Source organism: Microchirus variegatus, assembly GCF_963457635.1.
Source record: "Microchirus variegatus genome assembly, chromosome: 21".
Lineage (NCBI taxonomy): Eukaryota > Metazoa > Chordata > Actinopteri > Pleuronectiformes > Soleidae > Microchirus > Microchirus variegatus.
In genome coordinates this window covers 8,146,227-8,172,128 of record NC_139822.1, presented here as the reverse complement: position 1 = coordinate 8,172,128, position 25,902 = coordinate 8,146,227, and the positions used below count along the sequence as shown (strand labels likewise).

The 25,902-nt window shown below is 39.4% G+C and overlaps 1 protein-coding gene across 1 annotated transcript in view; it reads right to left on the bottom strand.

Annotated features, from left to right (window-relative positions):
* LOC310942454 (retinal-specific phospholipid-transporting ATPase ABCA4-like) overlaps positions 1 to 25,902 on the bottom strand; it is a gene marked incomplete at its 5' end in the record, with an annotated part of 46,943 nt that overhangs the window by 12,651 nt on the left and 8,390 nt on the right. The window contains 31 exons of the mRNA XM_083907841.1: positions 457 to 580; positions 1,463 to 1,610; positions 2,087 to 2,202; positions 2,286 to 2,463; positions 2,777 to 2,946; positions 3,232 to 3,306; positions 3,412 to 3,517; positions 3,638 to 3,670; positions 4,218 to 4,499; positions 6,812 to 6,910; positions 7,049 to 7,173; positions 8,025 to 8,176; positions 8,942 to 9,001; positions 9,297 to 9,351; positions 10,762 to 10,967; positions 11,236 to 11,341; positions 12,498 to 12,679; positions 13,824 to 13,961; positions 14,042 to 14,181; positions 14,295 to 14,426; positions 15,505 to 15,682; positions 16,189 to 16,404; positions 17,174 to 17,266; positions 17,430 to 17,634; positions 18,059 to 18,280; positions 18,415 to 18,637; positions 20,471 to 20,647; positions 22,151 to 22,356; positions 23,747 to 23,944; positions 24,740 to 24,856; positions 25,226 to 25,365. Of these exons, the coding sequence (XP_083763967.1) occupies positions 457 to 580; positions 1,463 to 1,610; positions 2,087 to 2,202; positions 2,286 to 2,463; positions 2,777 to 2,946; positions 3,232 to 3,306; positions 3,412 to 3,517; positions 3,638 to 3,670; positions 4,218 to 4,499; positions 6,812 to 6,910; positions 7,049 to 7,173; positions 8,025 to 8,176; positions 8,942 to 9,001; positions 9,297 to 9,351; positions 10,762 to 10,967; positions 11,236 to 11,341; positions 12,498 to 12,679; positions 13,824 to 13,961; positions 14,042 to 14,181; positions 14,295 to 14,426; positions 15,505 to 15,682; positions 16,189 to 16,404; positions 17,174 to 17,266; positions 17,430 to 17,634; positions 18,059 to 18,280; positions 18,415 to 18,637; positions 20,471 to 20,647; positions 22,151 to 22,356; positions 23,747 to 23,944; positions 24,740 to 24,856; positions 25,226 to 25,365 (4,602 nt within the window). The remainder of the gene's footprint in view (positions 1 to 456; positions 581 to 1,462; positions 1,611 to 2,086; positions 2,203 to 2,285; positions 2,464 to 2,776; positions 2,947 to 3,231; positions 3,307 to 3,411; positions 3,518 to 3,637; positions 3,671 to 4,217; positions 4,500 to 6,811; positions 6,911 to 7,048; positions 7,174 to 8,024; positions 8,177 to 8,941; positions 9,002 to 9,296; positions 9,352 to 10,761; positions 10,968 to 11,235; positions 11,342 to 12,497; positions 12,680 to 13,823; positions 13,962 to 14,041; positions 14,182 to 14,294; positions 14,427 to 15,504; positions 15,683 to 16,188; positions 16,405 to 17,173; positions 17,267 to 17,429; positions 17,635 to 18,058; positions 18,281 to 18,414; positions 18,638 to 20,470; positions 20,648 to 22,150; positions 22,357 to 23,746; positions 23,945 to 24,739; positions 24,857 to 25,225; positions 25,366 to 25,902) is intronic.

Here is a 25,902-nt window from a genome sequence, read left to right as displayed (position 1 = left end):
CCGAAGTGCGGATCCCCCCTCTGGAGCGGTGGATGCACTGCTATTCATTGTTTTAACAATGTTTAAAAATGGCTTTATCACGACTCCCCGCCTCAGTCCCTTTGACGACCTTTGACCCGGAGTCAGACCCAAAGTCAGAACACACTGTCACTCGGGAAACACCTCCACAACGGACGTTATTCTTCTTCTGCGGTTCAATGTATGCAACCGGATGTACCCGGACTAGTGCCCGGAGCAGGAGGATCTGCCGTTCAGTAGACGGGATCCTTACATAATGATTCCAGCCGTGTTCAGAGCACTTGTAAAGCCCAGAGAATACAATAAAACCCAGCATTCTCAGCAGTGGCTGAACTGATTGTTTCAAATTGGAACTTCCGGTCTATGGGAGCTTTAAATCATCTTTGCAGTCAAGGCCTCTGATTATGCTTTCCATGATGAAATAATGATGATACTCACCAAACCTAGCATAAACATCAGTAACAGCCTGGTTCATGGCCATGTCTATGAGTCCTCGACCCAAGCAGAAGTGAGGAAACACCAGCAGGATTTTCTTCAGCCACTCATTGATCATCAGCAAAGACTGGAAACACAATTGTTCACACACAAACATTCACATTTAACCCCAAAGAGCAGAAATTATACTACATTTTATATATTAATATCAGTCTCATTTTGTCCTGTCTGTCTCTGTCTGAGCCAAATTCAAATCATTTTAAATAATTTTCAAAGTGGTGCAAAAAAATACAGTAAAAAAACACCATCTGTGAAATTAATTGCAATAAAACATTGGTATTAATAACTCACGGTGCAGTGAGAACACAATTAATGCAAATTACTGGATAAATTTGAAGAAAAATTGCCAACATATTTATATTCAAAGCCAAATTACAATATATATTCAAATGAAGCATAATTATTGAGTTGAGCCTTATGTTAAAGTAAATATATCAAGAAGTCAGTGGGTCTTAGTTTATCAGTAAATGTCTGTATTGTGCTTAGTATGATGATGTGAGAACACCTTTACTCAAATATTCTGGTGAACAGAATAGAATCACATGGATGTTTAAGTTTAGTGTTCACAAGTAGACGACCTTTGTTTGTAAAGCCTGGAAAAAGGTTTATTTGTTTTGCGTTGTCTGTGATTTTTACTCTGGCTTTTTGCTGTTTAAATGATCATGTCTTGTAAGCCCATTATGAGCTGGACATAATTCTAAATGTATGACACAATCATAAAAAAAACAATCAATTAATCATGTACAATATTGACAAAATGCTTTGAGCTGTAAAATATCCAAGCACGACTTTGGCCGTTAGACTTTGACTTCAATCTTCACGACAGCTTTTATATAAGATTGATATGTCCAATTCTGGACATTCTTAAGCCTGTCCATTAAAGGCAAAAAAATAATAATCATAATCATAATATAATATTGATAATATTTTATTAGATATAAGTCCTCACCCGATTGTTTTCAAAGAGCTCCAGCACAAAGGTGACGGCGCTGCTGTTGATGCCTATGAACAGGTTGATGCAGGACAGAGAGATGTACGCTGTACTTGGGATGTTGAAGACGTAGGACAGAGGATACATCATGGGTGTCACTGACCATCTGCAAGGGAACACAAGACAGACAGAAATCACGGCATTAGTTTCTACTTGATTATTTTCTGTTTCTCACTCATGGTTATGCAGATGGTTACAGCACCATTTAAATCTGCAACATCTGCACTTGCTCCTCATGTCCTCTTTGTGTTTGTTATGCCAAGCAACACTGAACCCAAAAGCCTTACCTTGTTGTTCACTAATATACATATTTATTATTGTCGATTGGTTTGCACAGCTGTACTCTGATATTGTTTCCTTATCTGACTTTTGACAATTTTTCAATTCAAAAAGTGCCAAAATGTGCAACTTTTAACTCGAAATTTCTTTCTGTAATTCTGTCATCATATCACTCGCTTGCACTTTCCACCAGGCTCAACCAATTTCCTGGGGCAAACCATGTTAATATATTCACGTTTTATCTCATATTTCATATGATAATAGTTTGCAAAGTGCAAACATCAATAAACTAATATTTCTTACCCATAGAGGAGAAGCAATGCAATGAGTGCTGGAAGGTTGGCCGTTGATGTGTAACACTTTTTGTCAAAAGCCATAAAGATTCCGACCACCATGACAGTGCTGAGACAGTAATTAATCTGAGAGAGAAAAGATAATATTCACTTTTATTAAATCACATTTCATTCATTTTGGGAATCCACTATTTATTGATCATTTGTACCATATCCCAGAAGAAGTTGGCCACCCAGTAAACAAGAGGGCTGACCCCACTGACAAACTGCAGGTGCTTGGCCTTGGTGACACGTTCCTGGATGAGGTAGAGGACGAAGCTGGCGGGGATGAAGGACATGGCAAAAATGACACAGATGGCCACCACTGTGTCCACTGAGGTGGTCAACCTGCAGAACAAAGCAATACGGTCAGTGCTGGGAATTGAGTGCATTTATTGGCCTGTAATCACTGAATACAAAGAAGTTCAATTGAAGATGTTGTATTCATTATTGTTATTACTACTTCACACAGAATGACTTTTATAATACATACAGTCCATTTGGGTGTGAGTTTCAACATTTCGTCATGTTATCTACACATTAATCCACTCTTTATTTATGTCTGGCATATGCACACATGGATGGAGAATATGTAATCATTGATTAATGATTGATCAATAATTTATCAATAATAATAAAAAAGAATAAAGGGTGCACCCACACAGTGACTTCAGAGAGCTGCTCCTTGGTAAGGTTTAGAGGGTGGTTGAAGCAGGTGATGCCAAACTTGACAGGATTGGCAGATCGGGGTAGGAAGGCCCGCAGGATGGCGTTATTGGCCACATTCATGAAGGCCACCATGGCGTGCCAGCCTTTATTATTATACCAAACCTGACAGTGGAGAGCACAGTGAATTAAAATACGCCTCACTGTCCTTTGATTCAATAATTACAACCCTGATGTACAATACATGGACCTGCGAGTAAACTAATACCTTCATTACTGTAAGTGGGAGGCAAAGCTATTAGAGCGTGCACTCACAGCCGTTAGTCAGGACCCACGTGACATGTCAGATTTTATAAATTGAAAAGTTTGTAATTGCAAAGCAAATAGACACACACACATTTTGCACATCATATTTTTGTTTCTTTGTGGTTCTGCTCCCAACACACCAACCTTTATATTAAATTCACTTTCCATGTATCGTAAGAACGGACCAAGCTCTCTCAAGGCCAGCTCTGAGGAGTAACCCTGTGAAAGGCAAGATCAACTGTGTGACTCAACAGGCAGAATATTCAATAACGTGATGAACTATATATATACATATATATATATATATATATATAAATGAAATACCCCTGTGATGTTGAGCATTTGTCCCAGCTGATGGAGAACATTCTGGATGTCTCTGGGGTTCACAGTCAGGATGGGAAGCTGTCCTCCAACTGACAAACCTCCATATCTGTTAACATTAAGATTTATACTCATTACTCCTATCAACGTCTCTTTAAAGCACTGCAATGAGTTATAAGTCAACTTCAAACAAGACTGATGGGGGAAAATAAAAAACAAAAACCATTACCTCTGTTCATTTACCCAGTATTTGCTCTTCAAACTGTGGATTGGAAAATGACAAGTTTAATAAAAGCTTGTTGTTGAGAATGTTTAGAACCTGCAGTTTTTATTTTAGATTGTGAAATATTTCATTGTTTCCTTTTTAGAAGGATTTTAACACTTTTATCTCCGCCAAAAAAGTTAGGTTTCTATTAGTGTAGGTTTATCTGTAAGTCCTTCATTTAGCAACTTCCTGTCTACAGTATTTTTTTTTTTTCGCCAAAGTATGTCACCATTAAAGCAGATAGTTAAATGTCTTGTTTCGGGGAGATTGGGGGATGTTTCCACTCCCTCTACTGCCTGTTAGTGTAAAAAAACAAGATCAGGACTGCCAACCCCAGAATCTGGAAGCAAAGTTCCTACACATTTAACATTTCAAAATTCCATACTTTTCCAGACTTCTTTGAGGATTTTTCAATCAAGTGACCAAGTGATCAAGTGAAATCCTTTTCTTTTATAATGGGCAAAATTGTAAAAAGTTTAATATTGGAAGTCCCATTGAATAACTCATCCAAGTGTTTCTGAATTGTATGTGAATATAAACCTGCCTGGTTCTGATGAGACTGGGGTAGGTCTTCACCAGGTAGTCAGAGATGTTCCTGTCTGTCAGATCCAGAATTGTGTCTCCCGTGTCATCAGTCCTCTGGCGAGGAGGAAGTCCTCCCGCACCGGCCGGACAGACTGGCATCATGGTCAACTTGTTCCCGGTGCTGCAAAGGCAGGACGGTGACGGGTTCCTCTGGTTCCACTCAGGACTCTGTAAGATGTTGCTGACCACGGGGGAGACGTCAGGATACAGCCACTCTGATGTGTTGTTACTGCAGGGCATTCTGGGAAGGGAAATAAGTAAACAATTGGTTATTACTTCACTCCACGTTTCACTGTTTGTTTGTCCGTATGTTTGTACTTGCACTTGCCACTATGACCAGCAGAGGGGGTGCCAGAGGATTGTAATGTAATGTCATTTAAAGCGGACCTAGACCGGAAGTTCCAATTTACGCTGTTTTTTAGTGTGTATCAGAGTCATTAACTTGTTTAAGAAGCTCTGAAGGTTCAAAACAAACGGTTCAGAACGCTGTGTTGTATTGTAATCTCGGGCTCAGCGAGATCTCTGAAAAAACCCGGTCTGGTTACGTAAACACCGGTTCTCCTGAACAACCGATCGTCCTGCTCCGGGCATTAGTCCGGAGGTATTCTTCTTCTTGAACCGCAGAAGAAGAATAACGTCCGTTGTGGAGGTGTTTCACGAGCGACAGTGTCTTCTGACTCTGGGTCTGACTCCGGGTCAAAGTCATGAAAGGGACTGCGGCGGGGAGTCGTGAAGAAGCTATTTTTAAACACTGTTAAAACAATGTTTTGATAATGAGGAGCAGTGCATCCACCGTTCCAGAGGGGGGAGCTGCGCTTCTGAGAGCGGTTGTACTTCCAGGTACTGGCCAATCACAAGACTCTGTCTTCTGGGTGAGAGAGTTGTCTCAAATCTCGCGGCTGGGAAACACCGTCAGAAAAGAGGATTTCTATCGGCTCGTTTACAGCAACTAGGAGGTTTTTGACCATAAAAACAAATTAAGTTAGACCTCCATAACTAACACCACAGAATAAGAAGAAAGAGAAGAGAGATGAGAAGCAGAAACAGAGGAACGAAATTGCCTATTAGATATGTGCACTCCTGCTGAATTAAATGTGGAGTCCTAGAAATAATCATGTGTATTTTTGTGTTTATCATTTGCTCCAAAGAAATGTATTCTGGTCTGCAACGAGATCTTTGAAGTCACTGTATGACTGATGATAAAACATATTCAAACACTATCGTGTTCAAAAGTGCCTTTATTGTCACTGAATCATTAAAAATCATACATTCACATTTCGTGGGGTGCTCTCACACGCAAAAAAACAATTTGATCAAATAAATTGCTGCTGGTTTTGTTTTTGCACCAAATGCTGAGAAGCAATTCCATAAATAAACTGGACAGTTTGAGTCAGTTAAACGTGTGAATACGAGTGTCAAAGTCAAATCGCTGCCTTTAAATCTGTAGAAATAGAAATACTTCATCCCAGCTGGCACTAACAGGCAGAGGTATGTTCCAGGACCAACATACAGTGGCAAACACACATTCACACTCACATTTAAGCCAGTCTTAAATATAATTAACCTTACTACAAATCTGCATGACTCTGGACAAAGAGAGGAAGCTGGAGTACACGGACATGTTGAGAACATGTAAACTCAACACAAATATGCCCATCTTATTTTCAAATAAACAATGTTAATAAGCATGTGCATCATCATTTGCATGCACTTCTTTGCTATTCTGTTTTATCCCATCTATATCTCTCATGTTTTTCACATTTATTTATTTATCATATATTACATTTCCTTTTATGATCATCATGTTCTGGGTTTGCTTATCATCCATTTTATTTGTTTGTGTTATTATAACTCATAAATATTTCCCTTTCTAATATACACAGTGCATTTGGGGGTATTTTTCAATGTTTCTTCATTTTCTTTTAATCAACTGTTCATTTCTGGCATCATTTTATTTGGATCCATGTGTATACATGCAAAAGAGAACCAAATACAACATGGATCTCTAATTCTGAATTTAACAATAATTAATTAATTAATAAGCACTTGTATAAAAAATCTTATGCTCTTCTTCTCTATTCTGTCTTATCCCATCTACAGTATATATATAGAATATATATATATGTGGGTTAGGGTAACCCTAACCCTATACAGTTTCATTCAATATATTCAAGTTTCATTCAATATATTCAGAGTTTCATTCAATATAGTCAAGGATTCATTCAATATATTCAAGGATTCATTCAATATATTCAGGATTCATTCAATATATTCAAGGATTCATTCAATATATTCAAGTTTCATTCAATATATTCAGAGTTTCATTCCACATATTCAAGTTTCATTCAATATATTCAAAGGTTCATTCAATATATTCAAAGTTTCATTCAATATATTCAAAGATTAATTTCCTGAATGGCATGCCATATATATATAGATATATATATATATATATACTGTGTTTAATAAGTGGTTTGTCTGGGAAGCGCTTAGTCATCCAGGTCATAGTCGTCTTCATTAGTGCTGCTAACTATTGAAGTAAGTGATACTTACCCTAGTGGTTCTCCCTCCATGCAGCGAGTGCCCAGGCCTGGTCGACCGAACAGCGACTCTGCGAAGGCTTTCATTTTAGGGTCAAAAGGTTGCTCGTTGCTATGTAGAGAAGAGGACATGAGAAGAATCTAAATCAGTAAAATGTTATCACCACTGATCCCTCAATTTTAATAATGCTGACTTCACAACTATAATAATGTCAAGTAAAAAAAAAAGGGCCATTTGACAAATTCTAACCTGAAGAAGAAGAGCTGCTGTCCATACATCCATGGTGTCAAAGTGAGACTGGGATATTCTCCAAAAGGAGGAACAATCATGGTGAAAACCAGAGCGATCAGGATGAAACTGGCAGGGAGGACGATCTGAAAATAAGTTACAGCGATAAGTTAGTCTTCAGAAATTCAGAATTGTTCCACAAATTCACCAAACTGACAAAAGTCATCAGACTATTGTATTATTATCATTATTATTATTGAGTAGATAAACCTTTAAGGGTTACCTGAATTCTTCATTTTTTCTAAGATCAAACCCAAAATATCAATGATGGACATAATGAAGTTTCATTACACACTACAGTTACCATGCATGGGCTGTATGATGTCTTTGAACAATGCACTTTTTTTTATGAGACTCATGTAACGTGTGCTTGTAGCATTAAAGCTGCAGTGCATACATGTTGGTGAGTTGACGATGTTATTATACTGCTCTGTTTGGTCTTTTTTGCCAGCTGCAAACGGACTCTGTCAAGCAATACTATCACACATGACAGAGTTTGTGTGTATTCAGCAACAAGCAAAAAAAAACTGACACCATACAATATAGAATAAAATATAAAATATGATGAAAGATGAAATAGATGAAAAACTATAGGACATGAGAAGTATCTATCTTCATTGTCTCTTATACATGAACTTCTGGGTACTACACATTTCAGAGCTGTAGCAGAAGTTACATACTACAACTTTAAAATTATTTTTTAGTTTAAAGCGGCTGAAAACATGTGAAGCCATTTGAACAGCTGACCCTCATGCTTGTGAGTCAATAATGCTAGCCACTGCGCCAATGTATGACCCATGGGTATTAATGTTTCAATATAATACATACACAAGACCCACCAAAAATGGGTTTGTGAGCCAACTGTCACATTGATTTCTGACCACTGACAGTCGCAATTGTGTTCACCGTGTCCAAGTGAACTGTCCACAACACAAACCTGAGCCAGGAAGTCTTTCTTGCTTCTTGTCGCATGGTGGAACCTCTTTACCAGCAGTGCATGGAACTGCTTTAAGACCAGAGCGGCACCTTTCACCTGCCTGGAGCCCTTTCCTGCACTGCTGTCTGATGCACCATCCACACCGTTATTCTCTGTTGTAGAAGAACACAAACGAGGGAGTAGGTTTTATTAGCACTTCAGTTATTTAAGTAAAGAGGGAAAACAACATTTGCAAAAGAGACAGCTGGAGAAGCAGGCTTGGGTTCAGCTGGGGGCAGCAACTAACAATTATTTTTCGCTATCAATTAATATGTTGTTATTATTATTCTCTCCATGAATAGATTAGTTGGTGCAGACCTAAATGAGTAAGGATGAGAATCTGAAGCAGAGCTGTGCAGGAAAAAACGCACAGAAGCATCAAAACATTTCTCAAAATCTCCATGTGCAGTTGTTTAGTCAACATGTTCATCTCCCCAGACCTGGATCACTCAAATGGCATGCAAACGTAAAGGTCCAGTAAGTGACATATAAGAGACATTTAATGAAAGTGTAAAATTCCCATAGCCTTACAGTAAGCATTTATGCACGTTATGCAAGCTGCCATTTCGTATTGCCATGTCTCTACGGCCACAGTGTGGCAAAAGGAACATCCATTTTGGTATGTAAAGGCCACCGTAGTTCCCTGACACGCTTGGGAAATAGAGCAGTGAGTAGAGGAGTCCTCGGTTGATTACATTCTGCAGTCTCACCATCACGTCACTACTTTTTACACACTGGACCTTTAAATTATTTATTGCTATAGAATTCTGATGCACAGAGGAAATATGTGTCCTTGTGTGTGTGATACATCTGAGTGACCAGGTCCAGTAGACTGAACAATAAAAATGTTTTTTTGAGTCGACTCTCGGGTCTCTGACCTTCATCTCCCTCTACAGCAGCATTGCTGTTGTTTTTTCTCCGCTGTAACATCCACTGCTCTGGAGTGTGACACAGAACATACACACAAACTAAAGGGTTAAGACAAATGACAAAATGATGCACCACAGCACAAGTCAAGTTCATACAAGCTACTGGGATCAAGTCGACATCCCTGCGGGTCAGTGTGGTGACACACACACGCACACACAAACACAACAGTCGCAGCAGCATAATAACAACAAGGTGTGAGGCAGATGTATCACTAACACGTTATAGAGAGAGCGACAGGACAACGGGTCAGAGATTCAATTCCAGGAAAAGGCCACGGAGAATATTATCAGTGGTGATATTTACCAGGAGTGGTGGCATTATTCGCTGCCTCTCCATCTGCAGTGACCTTTATGAATATCTGTTGAGAAAAAAGTTTTTCACACATTAAATATAACATCCTGAAGTTCCAGCTTTTCATTTGATTTATTAGGATGCGGTGCCCATTGGTGCAGTGGCTTCTCGCACGTTTGCTTTATTGAAGCAACAATTATTTATATGAATATTATTAAATATTAATATTTAACAATAGCAATAAAAGTGTACATTCCATTCTATTTCCCAGTTTAAATGATAAGTTATTTATTTTGTGCTTTTCTATTCTTGATATACACTCGATGTGATTTAAAACAGCATTCACTCACTCATAAGCATAGAGCACTATACACAGCAGTTTGTCAATCACACACAACCAGCAGTTAAAGTGCAGACCTTCCAGTTAAAGGACGACCTGCTCAACCGCCCGAGCCTCATGTGTAGGTATATAATAACAAAAAGACTGAGAAAATGGTCAACACTTAACAAATATATTTGTTTGCTTTTTTAAATAAATTAAAAAAAACAATAAAAGGTGAATAAATCAGCCAAATGACAGTTAAAGGTGCATTATGTAATAAATCTAAAGCAAATGGCCATAAAATCCTCCTAATATGTCACAGAGACTCAGGAATAATGTTCATATAACAAACTGAACTCACCAACAACAACAGTACAGCCAAAATATTTGCATTAAAAAAAATATTTTTATGTTTTGAAATCATGTTTTGGCATGTGGCGCCACCTACCGCCATCTACCAATCATTGCAGTCAGAAGAGTCTCCGCTGCCGAGCAACCACGGGTTGCCAGTTACGTCAGAAAACGAAACCTAAAAGACCTCGGTATTTTGAATTTGAATGTAGTAACCTTTTATGGCCACATTCTTATATATGGCACCTTTAATAAAAAATGCAATAAATCAATATTAGAGACAATTATTTATGTTTTAAGCAATAAAATAATATAGTATTTGATATTGGAGGGTATCTCAATGCTCCATACTTGGCTTAAAAAGTCACAATTTAACTTAAGTAAAGCACTGGCAACCTGGCTCTATAAATAAAGCAGTAGCAGTGGTTCTAAAACTTCTGTACCAAAGTAAAACTATTATCACCAACTTTAAAATACAGTGATATAAATAGGTTGAGCAAAGTCAGCTATGGACTTAAGATTATTTTCTCTCATCATCATCTTCATCCTCCTCCTCTTTACACTTCACACACTGTTATAGTGAAATTAGATGAAGATGGAGTGTGAGATAAGGTGACTAGAATTATTATTATTTTATTTAATATAATATATTACTGTGTTATTTGAACAGTATTTCTGATTTTCCTCCAAGTGCCACCAGAGGAAGCTCACATAGCACAGTTTGAGAGACAATGGATGGATGGAAGTTGGTGATAATAAAGCACAGTACTTAAGCACTAAGTCAATGAGGAGGAACGTCTTTACCTCCTCTAATGATGTATCCGAGATGCCAAAGCTGCTGAGGCCCATATCAGAGAGAGTTTCCTCTAACTCCCTGAACAGACTAGCATACGCCCGATGCTTGAATCCTTTATTGGGGAGCAGATAGGTCAGCTCCTGTCCAATCGTCTCAATCAGTTTAGCATCTGGGACATGGTAGTGAATGAGACTGGTGATGTTGTCTATATCCCCTGAAAAGAGAACAAAAAAAAAATCACAAATAGAGGAGGTATTAAAGAATAAAAGAGCTCCCAAAATAGCACCTGACAAAAACTGCTTATGATGCAAAAAAGAGAGAAAAGAACACTATTATTCAAGCACTGAAATGCATGAGTAATGAATGCTTGGACAACATCATGGAGTTCTGAGTCCTCAGGCAGAAGTAAGAAAAGAAAAGGCTCTTGAGTCATTATTACTTTCTGTGTGTGTACTCGGCTATCATTCACATCAGACTCTTACCATCCAGGACTCGGTCTGGGTGATGGGACTGGCTCTGGACCTGGTCTTTGTATCCGGTGCAGATGGAGCAGGCACAGGAGCAGTCGGAGGCACAATCGCAGTCATTCTGACAGAGAGAAGAACAACGCTTTTCACTGAGAGAGCACAGCTTTCCACCAACATGAGACTTCCTACGATAGATTTAACACACCTGTCACATCAATGCTTAGTTAAAGCTCACATAGAGTTTTTATGGTCAAAAACCTCCTAGTTGCTGTAAACGAGCCGATATAAATCCTCTTTTCTGACGGTGTTTCCCAGCCGCGAGATTTGAGACTCAACTCTCACCCCCAGAAGACAGAGTCTTGTGATTGGCCAGTGCCCGGAAGTGACATATTCAGCACACCCGCTCTCAGAAGCGCAGCTCCCCCCTCTGGAATGGTGGATGCACTGCTACTCATTATCAAAAGATTGTTTTAACAGTGTTTAAAAATAGCTTCGTCACGACTCCCCGCCGCAGTCCCTTTTATGACTTTAAACCGGAGTCAGACCCAGAGTCAGAAGACACTGTTGCTCGTGAAACACCTCCACAACGGACGTTATTCTTCTTCTGCGGTTCAATGTACGCAACCACATGTGCCCGGACTAGTGCCCGGAGCAGGACGATCTGCTGTTCAGGAGAACCGGTGTTTACGTAACCGGACCGGGTTTTTTCAGAGATCTCGCTGAGCCCGAGATTACAATACAACACAGCGTTCTCAGCAGTGGCTGAACTGTTTGTTTTGAACCTTCAGGGCTTCTTAAACAAGGTAATGACGCAGATACACACTAAAAAACAGCGTTAATTGGAACTTCCGGTCTAGGTCCGCTTTAAGTTCCCTAACTAAACTAAAACTCACATTTATCTTATTCCAGGGGAACCTTTTTTTTACTGCCTCAATTACGTGCTTTTTGCCTCTGTTATTTAGACTTTTAACGTTGTCTGTTTGGACTGATCACCAGGTACTGAACCATTTGAACTGATTCTGTGTCTGAGTCTGCATTCGAGTCCTGTCCCTTGTGTCAGTGTGATAATACCATAACATTATTTTATTCAAATCTTATCAGTTTCGACAGAGATATGAGTACAAGAGATCGGGATTTCTTGAAAATAGGATCATTTTTGTGACATCGTCCATGGGTAGATTCCAAAAACTGAATGAGAACATACTCGGGTTAACGCACATCATGAACAATCCAGATGAATCCGTGAAAAGCAGAAGTAGTAAAAAACGAATCCTCACCTCCTTCTTCTTCAGGTCCTTCATGCGTCGCACCAAAGTCAGATAGAAGCCCACTCCAAAACAGTTTTTGAGGAAGAGGGGGGAGCCACAGCAGTGCAGATGTCCTTTGGAGAGGATGGCGATGCGGTCGCTCAGCAGGTCGGCCTCATCCATGTGATGCGTGGACAGAATCACTGTGCGGTCTGCACAAGCATGACAACAAGTTTCACTCCATCACACATCGTCTACTGCTTTATCCTCCACATGGGGGGGTGGGGGGGGGTCACCAGTCCATCACAGGGCAAACACAAAAAAAACGATAAACCATTCACTCTCGATTCACACCTACAGTCAATTTAGACTGTAGTTTGGACTGTGGGAGGAAGTCACAGAACACGGTTCATGTAAATTGTACATACAGTCGAACAAGGATTCAAACCAGTGACCTTCTTCCTGCTGAGATAGGGCGATAGGTGTGGGGTCACACCCTGAACAGATGACCAGTCCATCACAGAGACATATATAGAGTCAAACAACCATTCACTCTGACACGAAAAAGAAAAAAAAAGGCATAGCTTTTAAAAGTCTTTCTCAACAGATTTGAAAAAAGAGATTGATTTTATGACGACATAGTGTTGCACTTGTTGTAACTGTGTAGCTGATTTTTTTCTGTTTGATCATTTCACTATTTAATTCAATGCCTCAGGAGAGAGAGACGGGGACGCTGCAAAAGATTCTAATGACTCTAATGATTTTGTTTTTCACTAAAACAGTACGAAGGTACAGTCTTGTGTTTGACGTTTGTTTTGTTGTGTTTTTTCTCCTCTGCTATTTTCAACACCGACTGATTCTTTGTCCCATTTTTTTTCTTCTGACTTTATTATGTCCCACTACCTGTTTATTTTATTCGAGATTCTAGATATTTTTGACACATGTACAGACTGCACAAGTAAAGCTGCAGTGAAATGACAATTTAGTTTAGTTTGCGCAAAGACATACAGAAAATATGTATAAATATCTAAGAAGAGGGGGAGCTGTACATTTTTATAACACAGTCTTATTCTATTTTTATTTATTTATTTTTAAAATAAGTAGTATTAAGTATGTATCTATAGTTTTTATTACGCTGTTCGTATACTGAACTGCACTGCACTTATGGTTGAGACGTGTGTGCACAGATAATGACAAATGAAAGGAATATTGAATCTTGAATCTAAGTTTTTCCTACACACTTGGGAGGATAAAGTGAGGGATATTCAGGTGAAACATACAACTTCACTCCTAAATGTCGCAAAGTTTGACACACTGTACCTTTAACGGGTAAAATGTGACTCTTTGCTGAGTTACCGTTTCTGTACTTCAGTAGAAGATCCCAAATAGATCTCCTGGAATACGGGTCTACTCCTGAGGTGGGCTCATCCAGGATGACGACCTTTGACCCTCCGACAAACGCCATGGCAACAGACAGTTTCCTCTGCATTCCTCCTGTGCAAGTGCAAGTAATGAACAAGTGAGAATAGTGAAATGAGACAATGTGTGGAGTTATCTTGCACACACACACACACCTGAGAGGTTCTGAGCCTCATCGTCCCTCTTGTGAGGCAACCCCAGGTCCACCAGCATGTCCTCCACCTCCTGCTCTGCCTCCACCTGGGTGCGACCCTTCAGCAGGGAGTAGAAGAGGATGTGCTCCTCAACTGTGAGACTGCAACAGAAGCAAAGCACCATCAATGTGTGAGTGTGTGATCGACAGGAAAGTCTTCTGTCTTTTATGTCGCCTTGCTAAAGTAAACACGAAGCATCTTCAGTGTAACTCACTGTTTGAAGAGTATGTTGTATTGTGGACACATGCCCAGAGAGGAACGCACCACGTCCATGTCTGTCCTAATGTCTCGTCCATAGATGAAGGCTGTGCCAGAGGTCGGAGGAAAAAGTCCAGTCAGGATGGACCTAAGCAATAAAAGCAAATACAGAGGTATGATCAAACTAGAGCTAAACTAACTAAACCTCCGAGTCATCCATCTACAGCCAATTTTATTTTAGTACAGTCAAATAGTATGGTCGTGGTCACATGTTTGGTGTGACAAAGTTTATATTCCTATTTACCAATGTTCACATGTAAATAGAGAAAATTAAAGATACACTATAAATGGAAAACACTGCCCATCACCTCCTGCTGTATGTATTACAGTCAACAATAAATGTCATATTCATAAGGATGTTTAGTGTTTTAATTGCAGTACATTATTATATTTCTTAATTTTACAATTCCTTTCTCTGTGTTTGATATGACTAGATTTATTTTGCATCATAAATATCTTATTATTGTTAAGGATACATTGTTCCATATCAACACAAACTATTTTACTTTGAAATTCTGTGAAATCAGGAAATTCAAACATCATGAATACCTTAATTGTGATATTGTGTTCTTATGTTGCACATACTGAACGGTTGTTTTTTCCCCTCTTGACCAGACTAAATGCTCACTGGCCCCTTGTTTTTGACACCCCTGCTCTAGGGGTTTGAAAATTGTGATTCTTTTGAGAGCACCTTCCAGGAAATAGTGTACAAACATAAACCTACCACATTATTCTGGAGAAAGAAACATGCAGTTAAACAGGTAAAGGCTCAATAATAAAGCAGAAGAAATGCAGTTATACAGGATAGAGCAAGAACACTGCATTTGAGATAAAGCCTGTATTATGATACAGAAAGTCTGATTTGACCCAGTTTAAGTAGCAAACCTATTGTATATGGAAAATGTTGCTTTGTTAAGTCCAACCCGGAGGATCCTTTAGAAATGCTGTATATGTGTTTAAGTTATAATTCATTTTACATCACATTTTTAGTGGTGATATAAAGTAGCAATAATTATTTTATCTTTCTTCATAAAAACAAGCCAAGTGAACTTTGAACGGTGACGAAAAAAGGATTTAAGACACTGTATGTTGCACATTCGTATAGCCTCTGTATATAAACTCTATGTTAAAACATAGGAACGCTCTTGCGTTCTAACAGTTCTTACATGGTTGTGGTTTTTCCGGCGCCGTTGTGACCGAGGAAGGAGGTGATCTGACCTTCATAGAAACTCAGGTTGAGGCAGTTCACGGCCGGACGAGAGCTTCCCTCGTACATTTTGACCAGGTCCTGGATCTGAACTCCCATCGTCAGACCCACAGGCTCGGGCTCATAGAACGACTGACCTGCATTAGAATACACAGAGAAAAAGAGGGATTGAATAAGTTCACACTTATTATTTGTTCTCCTCTTCCCAAACAAGGGAGGCAGCTTTTAACCTCTATACAGGCTAAAATCATTTTCAATCGCATGTCATTTCCTGTTACCTTATTATGTTATTATGATATCTGACTCCAGATGTGAAAGAAATGCAGAATTGTTTCATTTGTTCACTCAAGGACAATAAAATGATTATAAAACATGGCCTTTTTGTGTAAATTTGGCTGTTAAAAAGACTACTATTGGCCTCCAGAAATCTTTACATTATCAAATTTGGCCCTCGTTAGAACAAGTTTGGACACCCCTGCACTACGCCAACCGTGGGCCCATGTCACATTTTAACTGTAAATAAAACGGCATTATTTTCAGTTGTGGTGTGTTACCCTCCCTGTCCACCAGATGTCCTCAGAGGCCTCATGTCAACCTCAGTCCATCATCACTTCATTTCAGGCTTCAGTTGTGTATTATTCACCTTCCTTCCCAGAGTCCTGACACTCCTCCTCATCCTGTTGTTGTTGTTGTTGTTGTTGTTGTTTTCTCTGCAGCTCCTTCTCTCTCTCCAGTCGCTCCCTCCTCTCCTGGTGTTTGCAGATTTTCCTGCTGCCTGAGCCGTTGCAGGCATAAGTGTCTGGTGTGGCCATGCTCTCAGCTTCCTTCTCCGTGTTCTGTGGCCCTAGTTTCTCAGGATCTGGAGGAGACATCACTGTCACTGACAATCACTAACAACATGTATCATCTCCGAACTGTGATCTGACCGCTAACATCTAAAGACGGCCCAACTAAAAGGTTATTTATATATGTGACCTTTGACCCGACACTTACTTCGTGGGTTTGAAAAAATGCTTAGCTTATAAATGGATTAGGTGGACATATGTGTGTGAGGATCATATGTTTCATTGGCTTTCATTTGACTCCAGTCTGATATGACATATGATCATCTGGAAAATATGTCTCAATTTTTGAACTTCACTGTCTTGTTTGAATATGTAAATATGGACAAATATGGACAAGTGTTTAAATCAGGATCTTAGGGGCAATGCAGAAGTACATTCTGTAGTAATTGTACTGCATATGTTTACTGCATATAGTTTATGTTTATTGTTGATATGAATTGCTTTGTATCTTAATTTTCCAACATTATGGTGAGAAGGACCATTCTTCAGAGAAAGGAGTTGGTTTTAGGTCCTCCTAAACTTCCCTTACAAAGACACCAATTTTGTTGCTACTCTGGGAAAGAACATCTTTATAGAACAGTTTATATGCTTTAAAGCATATACACATATATATTTTGGAGCCAGTTTTAGAGAAAAGATTATTAATAATAATAATAATAATAATAATAATAATAATAATCTTTTCTCTAAAACTGGCTCCAAAATCTTTTATCTGCCACTTCAGGAGGAGTGACAACCTTTACATGTGTTGTCTCAAATCTCAGCAGAGGCAGTGACACTAACCTGGTTCAGCCATGTTGGTGTGAGATGGAGCAGATCTTTGCCAGTATGAGGGCTGAAAGGGGAAGTAGAATTTCTGACCGATGCCGTACTGTCCTGTGACAAAATGATAGTTGGACCAGTGAAAGACTGCATATGTATACAGTGTCTTCAGACATATGTTGTGATTTGCCGCTACAGTATGCCAATAAAATTGAATTGAACATAATTGAACAGGACTGAACTTAATTGAATTGAATTGATATATCAGCAGGCCAACCTGGAAAGACGTTGTCCAGATACCAGGCCAGCACAGCATAGAGAGCAGCGTCAAACATCATCATGAGGATGGAGGTGAGGAAGGAGTAAGTGTCTTTCTCTAATGGGCTGGTCTGAATGTTGTCCCACTGCAGACCCAAACCCTGCTCCTCGTAGCGTGACAGGTATTCTGTCCCAAAGCCAAAGGCCACTGGAGACAACAAGCTCTGAAGGAATGGGACAGTGCAGACAGGGTGTTAAATGCAGCAGTATGTACTGTATTAAGTATAAAACTATATATATATAGCAATATACAAACAGATCAGTATCTAATGTTATAAAGTGATAGATTACTGGTACAACAATGAATCTCATAAGAACGATATACATTTTCAGGACAATATATGTCGATGTGTTAAAGCAATCTGTGTATATTGTACTAACAATATACCTATATATATATATATATTGTAAGACCAGTATACTTCTATTATAGTAAAAACAATATAGATATATTTGCATATTATGCGAAAAATAAACTGTTTTTCTGTTTATTGTAAGAACAATGAACCATCACATTATAACGTGACACTGATGTGTTTTTCAACAATTGAAGCAGCGTCTGTATATTTCTATGAGCTGTAGACTTACAGCAGCCAACTTCATGTTTGTGGTGATGCGGTCCTGCCAGGCGAAGCAGAGGACGTGAGGCAGGTAGAGGGCGAAGTAGATGATGCCGCTGCACGCGGCCGCCAGGTTGGCCTTGTTGAAGAAGACGCTCATCAGGAAACACTGCATGATGGTGGTGACGGTGAAAGTCAGCAGGAAGAGGAAAACGAGGACGGGGTCACTGTAATTCAGCACCTTCCCACCCTGACAGGAAAAGAGACAGTCAGTGTGTGTCTGAACGTTTCAAAGTAAGAAAACAAGAAAGCATATATATATATATATATATAAACCCCACAAGAGGGCACCATCTCTCTCCTTCTCTATATTTCCATGCTCACCATGATGATGGAGGTGAGCAGTGCCGTGCTCGCCGTCATCATGATGAAGCTGTCGATGAACCACGTGGCCCAAATGGCACTGCCGCCCACCCCCATGGCCTTCAGGGTCTCCCTGAGGCGCAGCTCCTTCTCCAGCACGATGCTCTTCACCGTCATGGACACGGAGTAGATCCAGGCCAAGACCATGAACATCGGGAAGCAGCGGTTCAGTGTGATCATGAACCTGGAGGAGGAAACTTATTTTCAAGTTATGCCCACGGTGTTTAAAAACTAACTAACTTGTCCAGTGTTGGTAACACTTTACAACCAGGGCACATGAATTAACACCAGCTAATGCTGTTATTATAAGCATTTACTTACAGTTAATTAACATTTTAACGCACCATTTATTAATGTTGTTCACTGTAGTTAAGCGTTTATTAACCGTTATTCATTGTGATCCTTATTGTAAAGTGGGAAAATGTTCCACAAATGTTTAGTTAGAGCATGAATAAAGATTAACAATGATTATGTCAATCATGCTCATGTAAGGCTTATTTAACATGTTTATATATTTGTGAATCTTTGATAAATGATACATGACCCACTTTACAATAACAGTCACGAGGAGTTTTAATAAACGTTAACGAAGGTTAATAAATGCTTAATTATAGTTAAGTAACGTGTATTCAGTGACGTCGTTTACTGTGTTAACTGACACGACCCGTATCTTTATAACCCCTTTATAACAAATGAATACCTTCATAATTAACCTGAATAGCATCAGTTAATGTTTAGTTAAAACATGAATTAACAGTTGAAGAATGATAATTGCACATCTTATACTTTGAATAGCTGCTTTGCTCTCTGCTCTCTGCCGATAAATATGAGAAACATATGTATATGTATATATAGAAGGGCCTTCACTAGCTGCATCTCCTCATATGATCCTTTTTATTGGTTCATAAAGCTTTCAAAGATCTTTGTCTGACATCAGACATCATCCTGTGAACCCTCTAAACACTTGCAGGTCTTCTAGAGGCCACATTTGAGTCAGAACAGATACCGTTGCTTTATTACCGTTGTGTCTGTGTCTCCTTGAGGACACAAGGGCAGCAGACGGTGCTTATATTTTAAAAAGGAGAGCTAATAACTAGCTTGAATATTATTTATCTCATTATTTAAATAAATATTTGATGTTTTTCAATGACTGAGACATGTTTATAATCATATACTTTCTATTTCTACTTCTTTTGAAACATTTCCTCTCCTTCACCTTTTCATACAGAGGCCTCAAACCCGCGGCCCCGAGCAGCTCGCCACTTCATATCATGTCATTCTGATAATAAATCACGGGTGTGGCTGAGGTGCATTAAAATGAATTGCATTCGACATACATTTGTATGTATATGCTTGTGTTTTAATTAGGGACCGAGCACACAGTAGGACCCTATTGTTATTGTGCAAATTCTTATTCTTATTTCTCGCTGCGGTGAATCTGGAATTTGACCCCTAAAGGTGCGCAAAAACGGACAAAAATTTCCACACAAACCAGAACTGGCGTAAATTTCAATAAACCAATGCAAAATGGCTCATATCTACGCAAATTTGACCCGAACGCCATGTCGGCCATTTTGATTACGCCGTTTCGCCGCTAAACAGGAAGTGCCCCGTAACTCGGCTGTATATTGACTCGATTGGCTCCAAACTTGACATGAGACAAGTGACCCGGCATGCTGGTGGCTTACCTGGCCTGGTTGTGGGTTAGACGCTTTAATTATAGTTATGATTTACTTACTTTTTTTATTAAAATAAATTACTTTTTATTTTTTTCTCGAGTCCGGCCCCCTCTTGCCAAGACTATATACTCATTGGCCCCCAGGTCATTTCAGTTTGAGACCCCTGGTTTTATTATTTTAGGATTGTATCAGCATTTTATCTTTTTATTTGTTTACCTGCCGTTTTTTGAGATTTCCTCATATCCTCATTTTATTATTGTCTGGCTCTGGGCGTGGATGTGGCTAAGATGGAGCCCTTTATTCTGTAAAGTCAAATGTAAAGTGCTGCACACACTCACAGGTCATCCACGTAACATGGATAAGGCATCTGCTGGACATAGACCCCAAGTGGCCAGTCCCTGCCTGTGTGAATCTTGATGATGCCGTGTTCGATCATGTCCTGGAGGTAGGCAAAGCCCCCCCAGAGGTACCTCTGGTCCTCCATGGGGTCAGCTCTGGGGCCGGGGTCCCAGTACCTGAGAGAGGACACCCCCATGACACGTGTCAAAATGAGTTTTATTGTCATGATCAGAACTTCCAGCAATTCCCGGCATTTTTCATGAGTCAGGTCAAAACACTGTAATAATACACAACATCCTGAAGCCACACACACACACACACCCCCCCACACACACACACACACACACACACAGCTTTCAGTTAAGCGGATAAGTCTGAGGCAAAGCCCTCGTACAATCTGATTATTCAATTGTGTAGAGGCTGGAGTCCCACTGGGTCTGGTGTACTATGAACAGTTAAAAGTGTGTGTTCACCCTGAAGACTGTTAATATACTGTCTGGAAATGAGTGGGAGAAAATTGTTTATGGTCAGCTTAAACTATTTTTTAGATGAGAATGATCTTGAAGGTGTTTCAGTCTGGGTTTAAAACCCTCTCACGTCTCCAGCTTGTTCAAAACGTCTTTTAACTGACGTTTCACTGTCCACTTTTAAAACGCATCTTAAAACCAATTTTTACTCTTTGGCTTTCGACCCAGTGTGAGACGTTGGTTTTTATCTTTTTTTATAGTTGTATTGTATGACCTGTTTATTTGTTTTGTTTTTACATTTTCTACAGTATTTGTTTTATTGTTTGTTCTTACGTCTATTAGGTCACACATTTGTATGTTTGATTTATTTATCTCTGATGTACAGCACTTTGTTTTAGCTGTTGTTTTTAAAGTGCTTTATAAATATACAGGAAATACAGCTAGGCGAGGATTAAAGGGCAGGTATTGATATTGATACTTGTTTAATGTGATATTTATTTGTTTTTTGATAATTATGGTTCCTCTCCAGGTTTAACAGAGCTATCGTTAAATAAAGGTCACACCAAACACTTGACATTTTAACCTGTGGAAGCTGACAAATGTGTTATTTAACTACGTACATGTTTTAAAAAAGTGATGGAGAAATAATTCTACTGTATTATAGCAAAGACTTTTGCACAGGTTACTCTTGGAAAAGAGGTTTTACATCTCAATGAGGTTTTTTTTTACCTGGTTAAATAAAGGAAAATACTGGATATATCCTGGAAAGTTCCTGTGCAAATCTTCCCTATTTTCTTTGTAATAGTCATTACATTATACTCATGAATGACTGATTGATTTATTATGCACTTTATCCTTCAAAGGAAAGTTGCAGGGGAGGCGAGAGCCAATCGCAGAAGACATAGGGTGAAAGGTGGGCTACATCACATGACCATCATTATTCACACCCTCATTCACACCTCCAGTCAATTTAGAGTGTCCACACAGTAGCCTTTCATTGTACACAATTCATTGAAAACACCACAAAAAGGCATTTGAGACTGTGAATATAAGTGTTCAAAAATCAGCTGCAACTAAAGACCGTCTGAGTAGATCCGTATGACAATGAATTAATACAACAAATATCAAAAATGCTCCGTCTCAAAGATGAATTATTCGTAAAAATGCTCAAATAAAGGCTGGCAGACACCTATAGATGCAGCTCCTACTGACCTGTCTTTAATCTTGTTGGTGCGCTCCACTGCGTCGATGTCCATGCGGATCTTGTACCTGACGTGTGGCGGGACACTTGTGGTCCATGGATACATGTCCATGAAAACAACACCAGCCCAAAACTTGTTTTCCTCCAGCAGGTGCAAGGCCTGGTGGGTCATCTGGGACTCGTCTGTGTACGCCACAAACTTATCCAGACTGATGCACTGCAGTCACACAAGCAGTTTAGCGTTCAAAAGCAATTCTGAGAAGATAGGTAAACATAGGTAACACTTGCATGTGAAATACTAATTAGTTCCCACAACATTCTACACAACATTCCCATTGAGAGCTAAACAAGTAAACTGAGTGAAGAGAGCTGGAGCTTCAGTATAGACAGAGAAAGCGTGATTGAGTTTTATTTTAGGTTGGGAATGAGTTACAAAGATATTCTCCAAAGCCTGGCATTGCAAATGTTATGCCGGTAGTTATCCCTGACAGGATTTGTCCCTGCAGCGAGAGTGTGCATGAATTCAGAGAGGTGGAGGCGGGGTTACGTTGCTAACGTAAATTATAACCTGGCTCTTAATAGTCTGTTTTAATGCCTCTCACTCATAATGATTCCTGTAATGATTCATAATTAGACACTTGAAAACACCAAGAAGACATCAAGAAGACATTGTGAATTTCTCTGTGAGATGAATAAAGTATCTATCTATCTATCTATCTATCTATCTATCTATCTATCTATCTATCTATCTATCTATCTATCTATCTATCTATCTATCTATCTATCTATCTATCTATCTATCTATCTATCTATCTATCTATCAGTGCCAATCAGGATACAAACAGACACTGTAAAATAAAATAAAACACAACGTCCAGAAAATATACATTAAAAAGAGGAGAATATGAGAATGTGCAAATTAAGAATGATCTCAAATAAAATAAATATAATGTTTAAATTCCTTTTGCAATGCATATATTAAAGCGTATTCCTTATCAAGCGTTACAAAGCATAAAAGGGCATTTGACAATAAAGTCATCTTAATATACGGACACATTTGTGGTCATTCAAGGCCCCTCCAGTAGATGGCGCCCTGTGTGACTGATTTTGGCCTATGCCAAGAGCTCTGGCTTTAGCTAATTGACTGACTTGCCTGGGTTTGACTGTGGGTTGCTGTGCATTTGGTAACAAAGGACCCTCTCCAAAACCAATTCCACAGACCCCCCTCTCTCAGATGAGAGAGCAGAGAGGGGAAGCCATGAAAGATGCAGAGTGAGGGGCCATACACTTAAGACAGCATTGCACTCATGAGGGGGTTGACTCATTTCCACCTTACACTCTACTTCATCACTGGCTCCACAAAGGAGATGAAGGAGGGGGTTGACAGGAGGCTTGTTCTCAGCATCTTTCAGCCTCCTGGACGGGAGAGGAGCTCTATAGCCGTGCTAAGTGGCCTGATATGTTTCAAAGGGGCCCATCACTAATCTACTGGGGGCAGACCTGAAAGACCGATGCTCCTGATGATGTGAATGTCACAATAACACATCCCATTTAAAGCAGAGATTAAAGCACAAAGTAAAACACAGAGATGGAGACAGGTTTCTTACCTCTCCATAGTGGTTGAACATCCGTATGATTTGGTCAGTGATGTTAAAAATGTTCCTCCAGTCAAATGTGGGCCTTCCCCTCTCCTGCTCGTCCTCTGGACCATTGTACAGGAAGTTAAGGATGTGCTTGGTGGTGAAATCAGTGTCGCTCAGACTGTTGTCCATGAAGTGCATCACTGTTGGGTTCCTCAGGGTGTCCTGCAGTAATACAGGCACAGGTTTTAGAATTATTGTAGCAGTAATAGCTTTATTATCTTTATATTGAAGATATCACACAACAATAGAACAACATTTGAGTAGATTGAGACAAATTAACCATATATACAGTATAAACACTGTAAAAAGCTGTTGTAACAGCATGAACGTAAACATTAGAGTCATGTTTCTGACTCTAATGTTGACTTTTTTTTGCTCCTGGTTTTGATCTCTACCAACTCCTAAAGGGGAAGGTTTAGCGTTTTCATTAGCGCTCGTTTTTATCAGCTCAATATTGTCAGCTGTTTGGTTCTGAGAGAGTATTTGTACATCTGTCTGACATTATAAGAGTCACTTTGGAAAGAAGAAACAGTCAAGTTTCAGGCCAGACAGCTATAAACCATGGGATGTTTATTGTGGGTTACACAAGCATTTCTGGCCCGGGACCCATATTTTTTTGGATTCAATTTACCGGTTTTATAGATAAGACTGTAAATTAGTCACTACATTATGAATGAATGTGATAGTTTGCCTTCTTTAAGAAGAGGCTTCCAATATAGAATGTTTGGGAAGCAGTGGTGAAAAGCTGATTCATTTAAGCAAATCTGTTTGGTTAGCTCAAAGAAAAGAACTCCTCCGATCCAAATCTGGGTTCCACCGCTCTTTCAAACATTGACGCTGGCCGTTTCCTTTGTGAAAGTGATAGAACTTCTTCTTCTTCTTCTTCTTCTGCTTTCGATGTCACACTCTTTATGACCTTATATATGGGCAGATTCTGTGTTTGGATGTGCCTCATACCCTGATCATATTCATCTGGACGCTGTCGTGGAAGAAAGCCCAGAGCTGAGGTCCCACCTCCTCCCAGGCCTTGGCCATGTTCTGGAGCCGCTCGAGCTGCTCAAAGGTCGTGTTGGCCTGGACGGACACACGGACACACACACACACCCACACACACACCCACACACACACACACAAATGAGATGTCAGAATGTGACAGAATGCAAAGAATCCTGAGTTTCTGTTCACCACCGTTCCCTCTGTCCTACAGTACATCATTGATTCATTCTCCACTCCTCTATTCTATTCCCTCATGCAGTCATGAAGTAGATCACCCCCCCCCCTCCTCCCATCCTTTCCCCTCCACCCTCCTTTGCTTCTGCAGTCAGCTCATTCCTAAGAAGGGTGGACGCATATAAACACATTCTGAGGGTGCAGAGAGAAATGGAAATAGAGAGAGCTGGAGAGAGAGAGGTGAAGGGTCGGGTTAGAGGTGGTCCCGCTTACGCTTTTTAATATCTTGTGGACGGCGGGGGAGTCTGGCGTGTACAGGATCTTTCCCATCAGCAGGGGCTTGACTGAATTCCATACAATTTTAGTGATGGGGTTGGACTCCAGGGTTTCCATGAGGGAGTTACAAAATGGGGCTATGGAGGAAAGAATTGCAAAAGAGAGAGACAAGAAAACAAAATTAAAAAGCATTATCATATATGGAATTCATTTGATAATACAAATCGTATTCATTGTAGTTTAATTGACATTCAGATGATCTAAATCAAGAAGCAGAAGATGATTAATACAGTAATGTATCAGCACATTGGCCTGTAATGTATTATGTGAAAAACCTGTTTTCAGGTGTAATTTCAGTTTTACATATATGATCTACATACATAATACACTTTGCATGCTTTCTTATCCTTTATAACCAGACCAAATATATATATATGTATATATATATACATATATATATATTTATATATGGAATCTAAGCAACTTAAGTGTGCAGTTTCATTTATAATATAATAATACTATGATTACATGGTAAATGTTTTTTAAATATATTCTTTGTCGGTCTCTTAATGAATGCATTTCTGTCCTGTGTCCTCTATTTTTCAGATTATGGCTGATGTTTATGATATCATCTCTAGAATATACTCAAACTAGAACAAACTGGTCTTCATCAA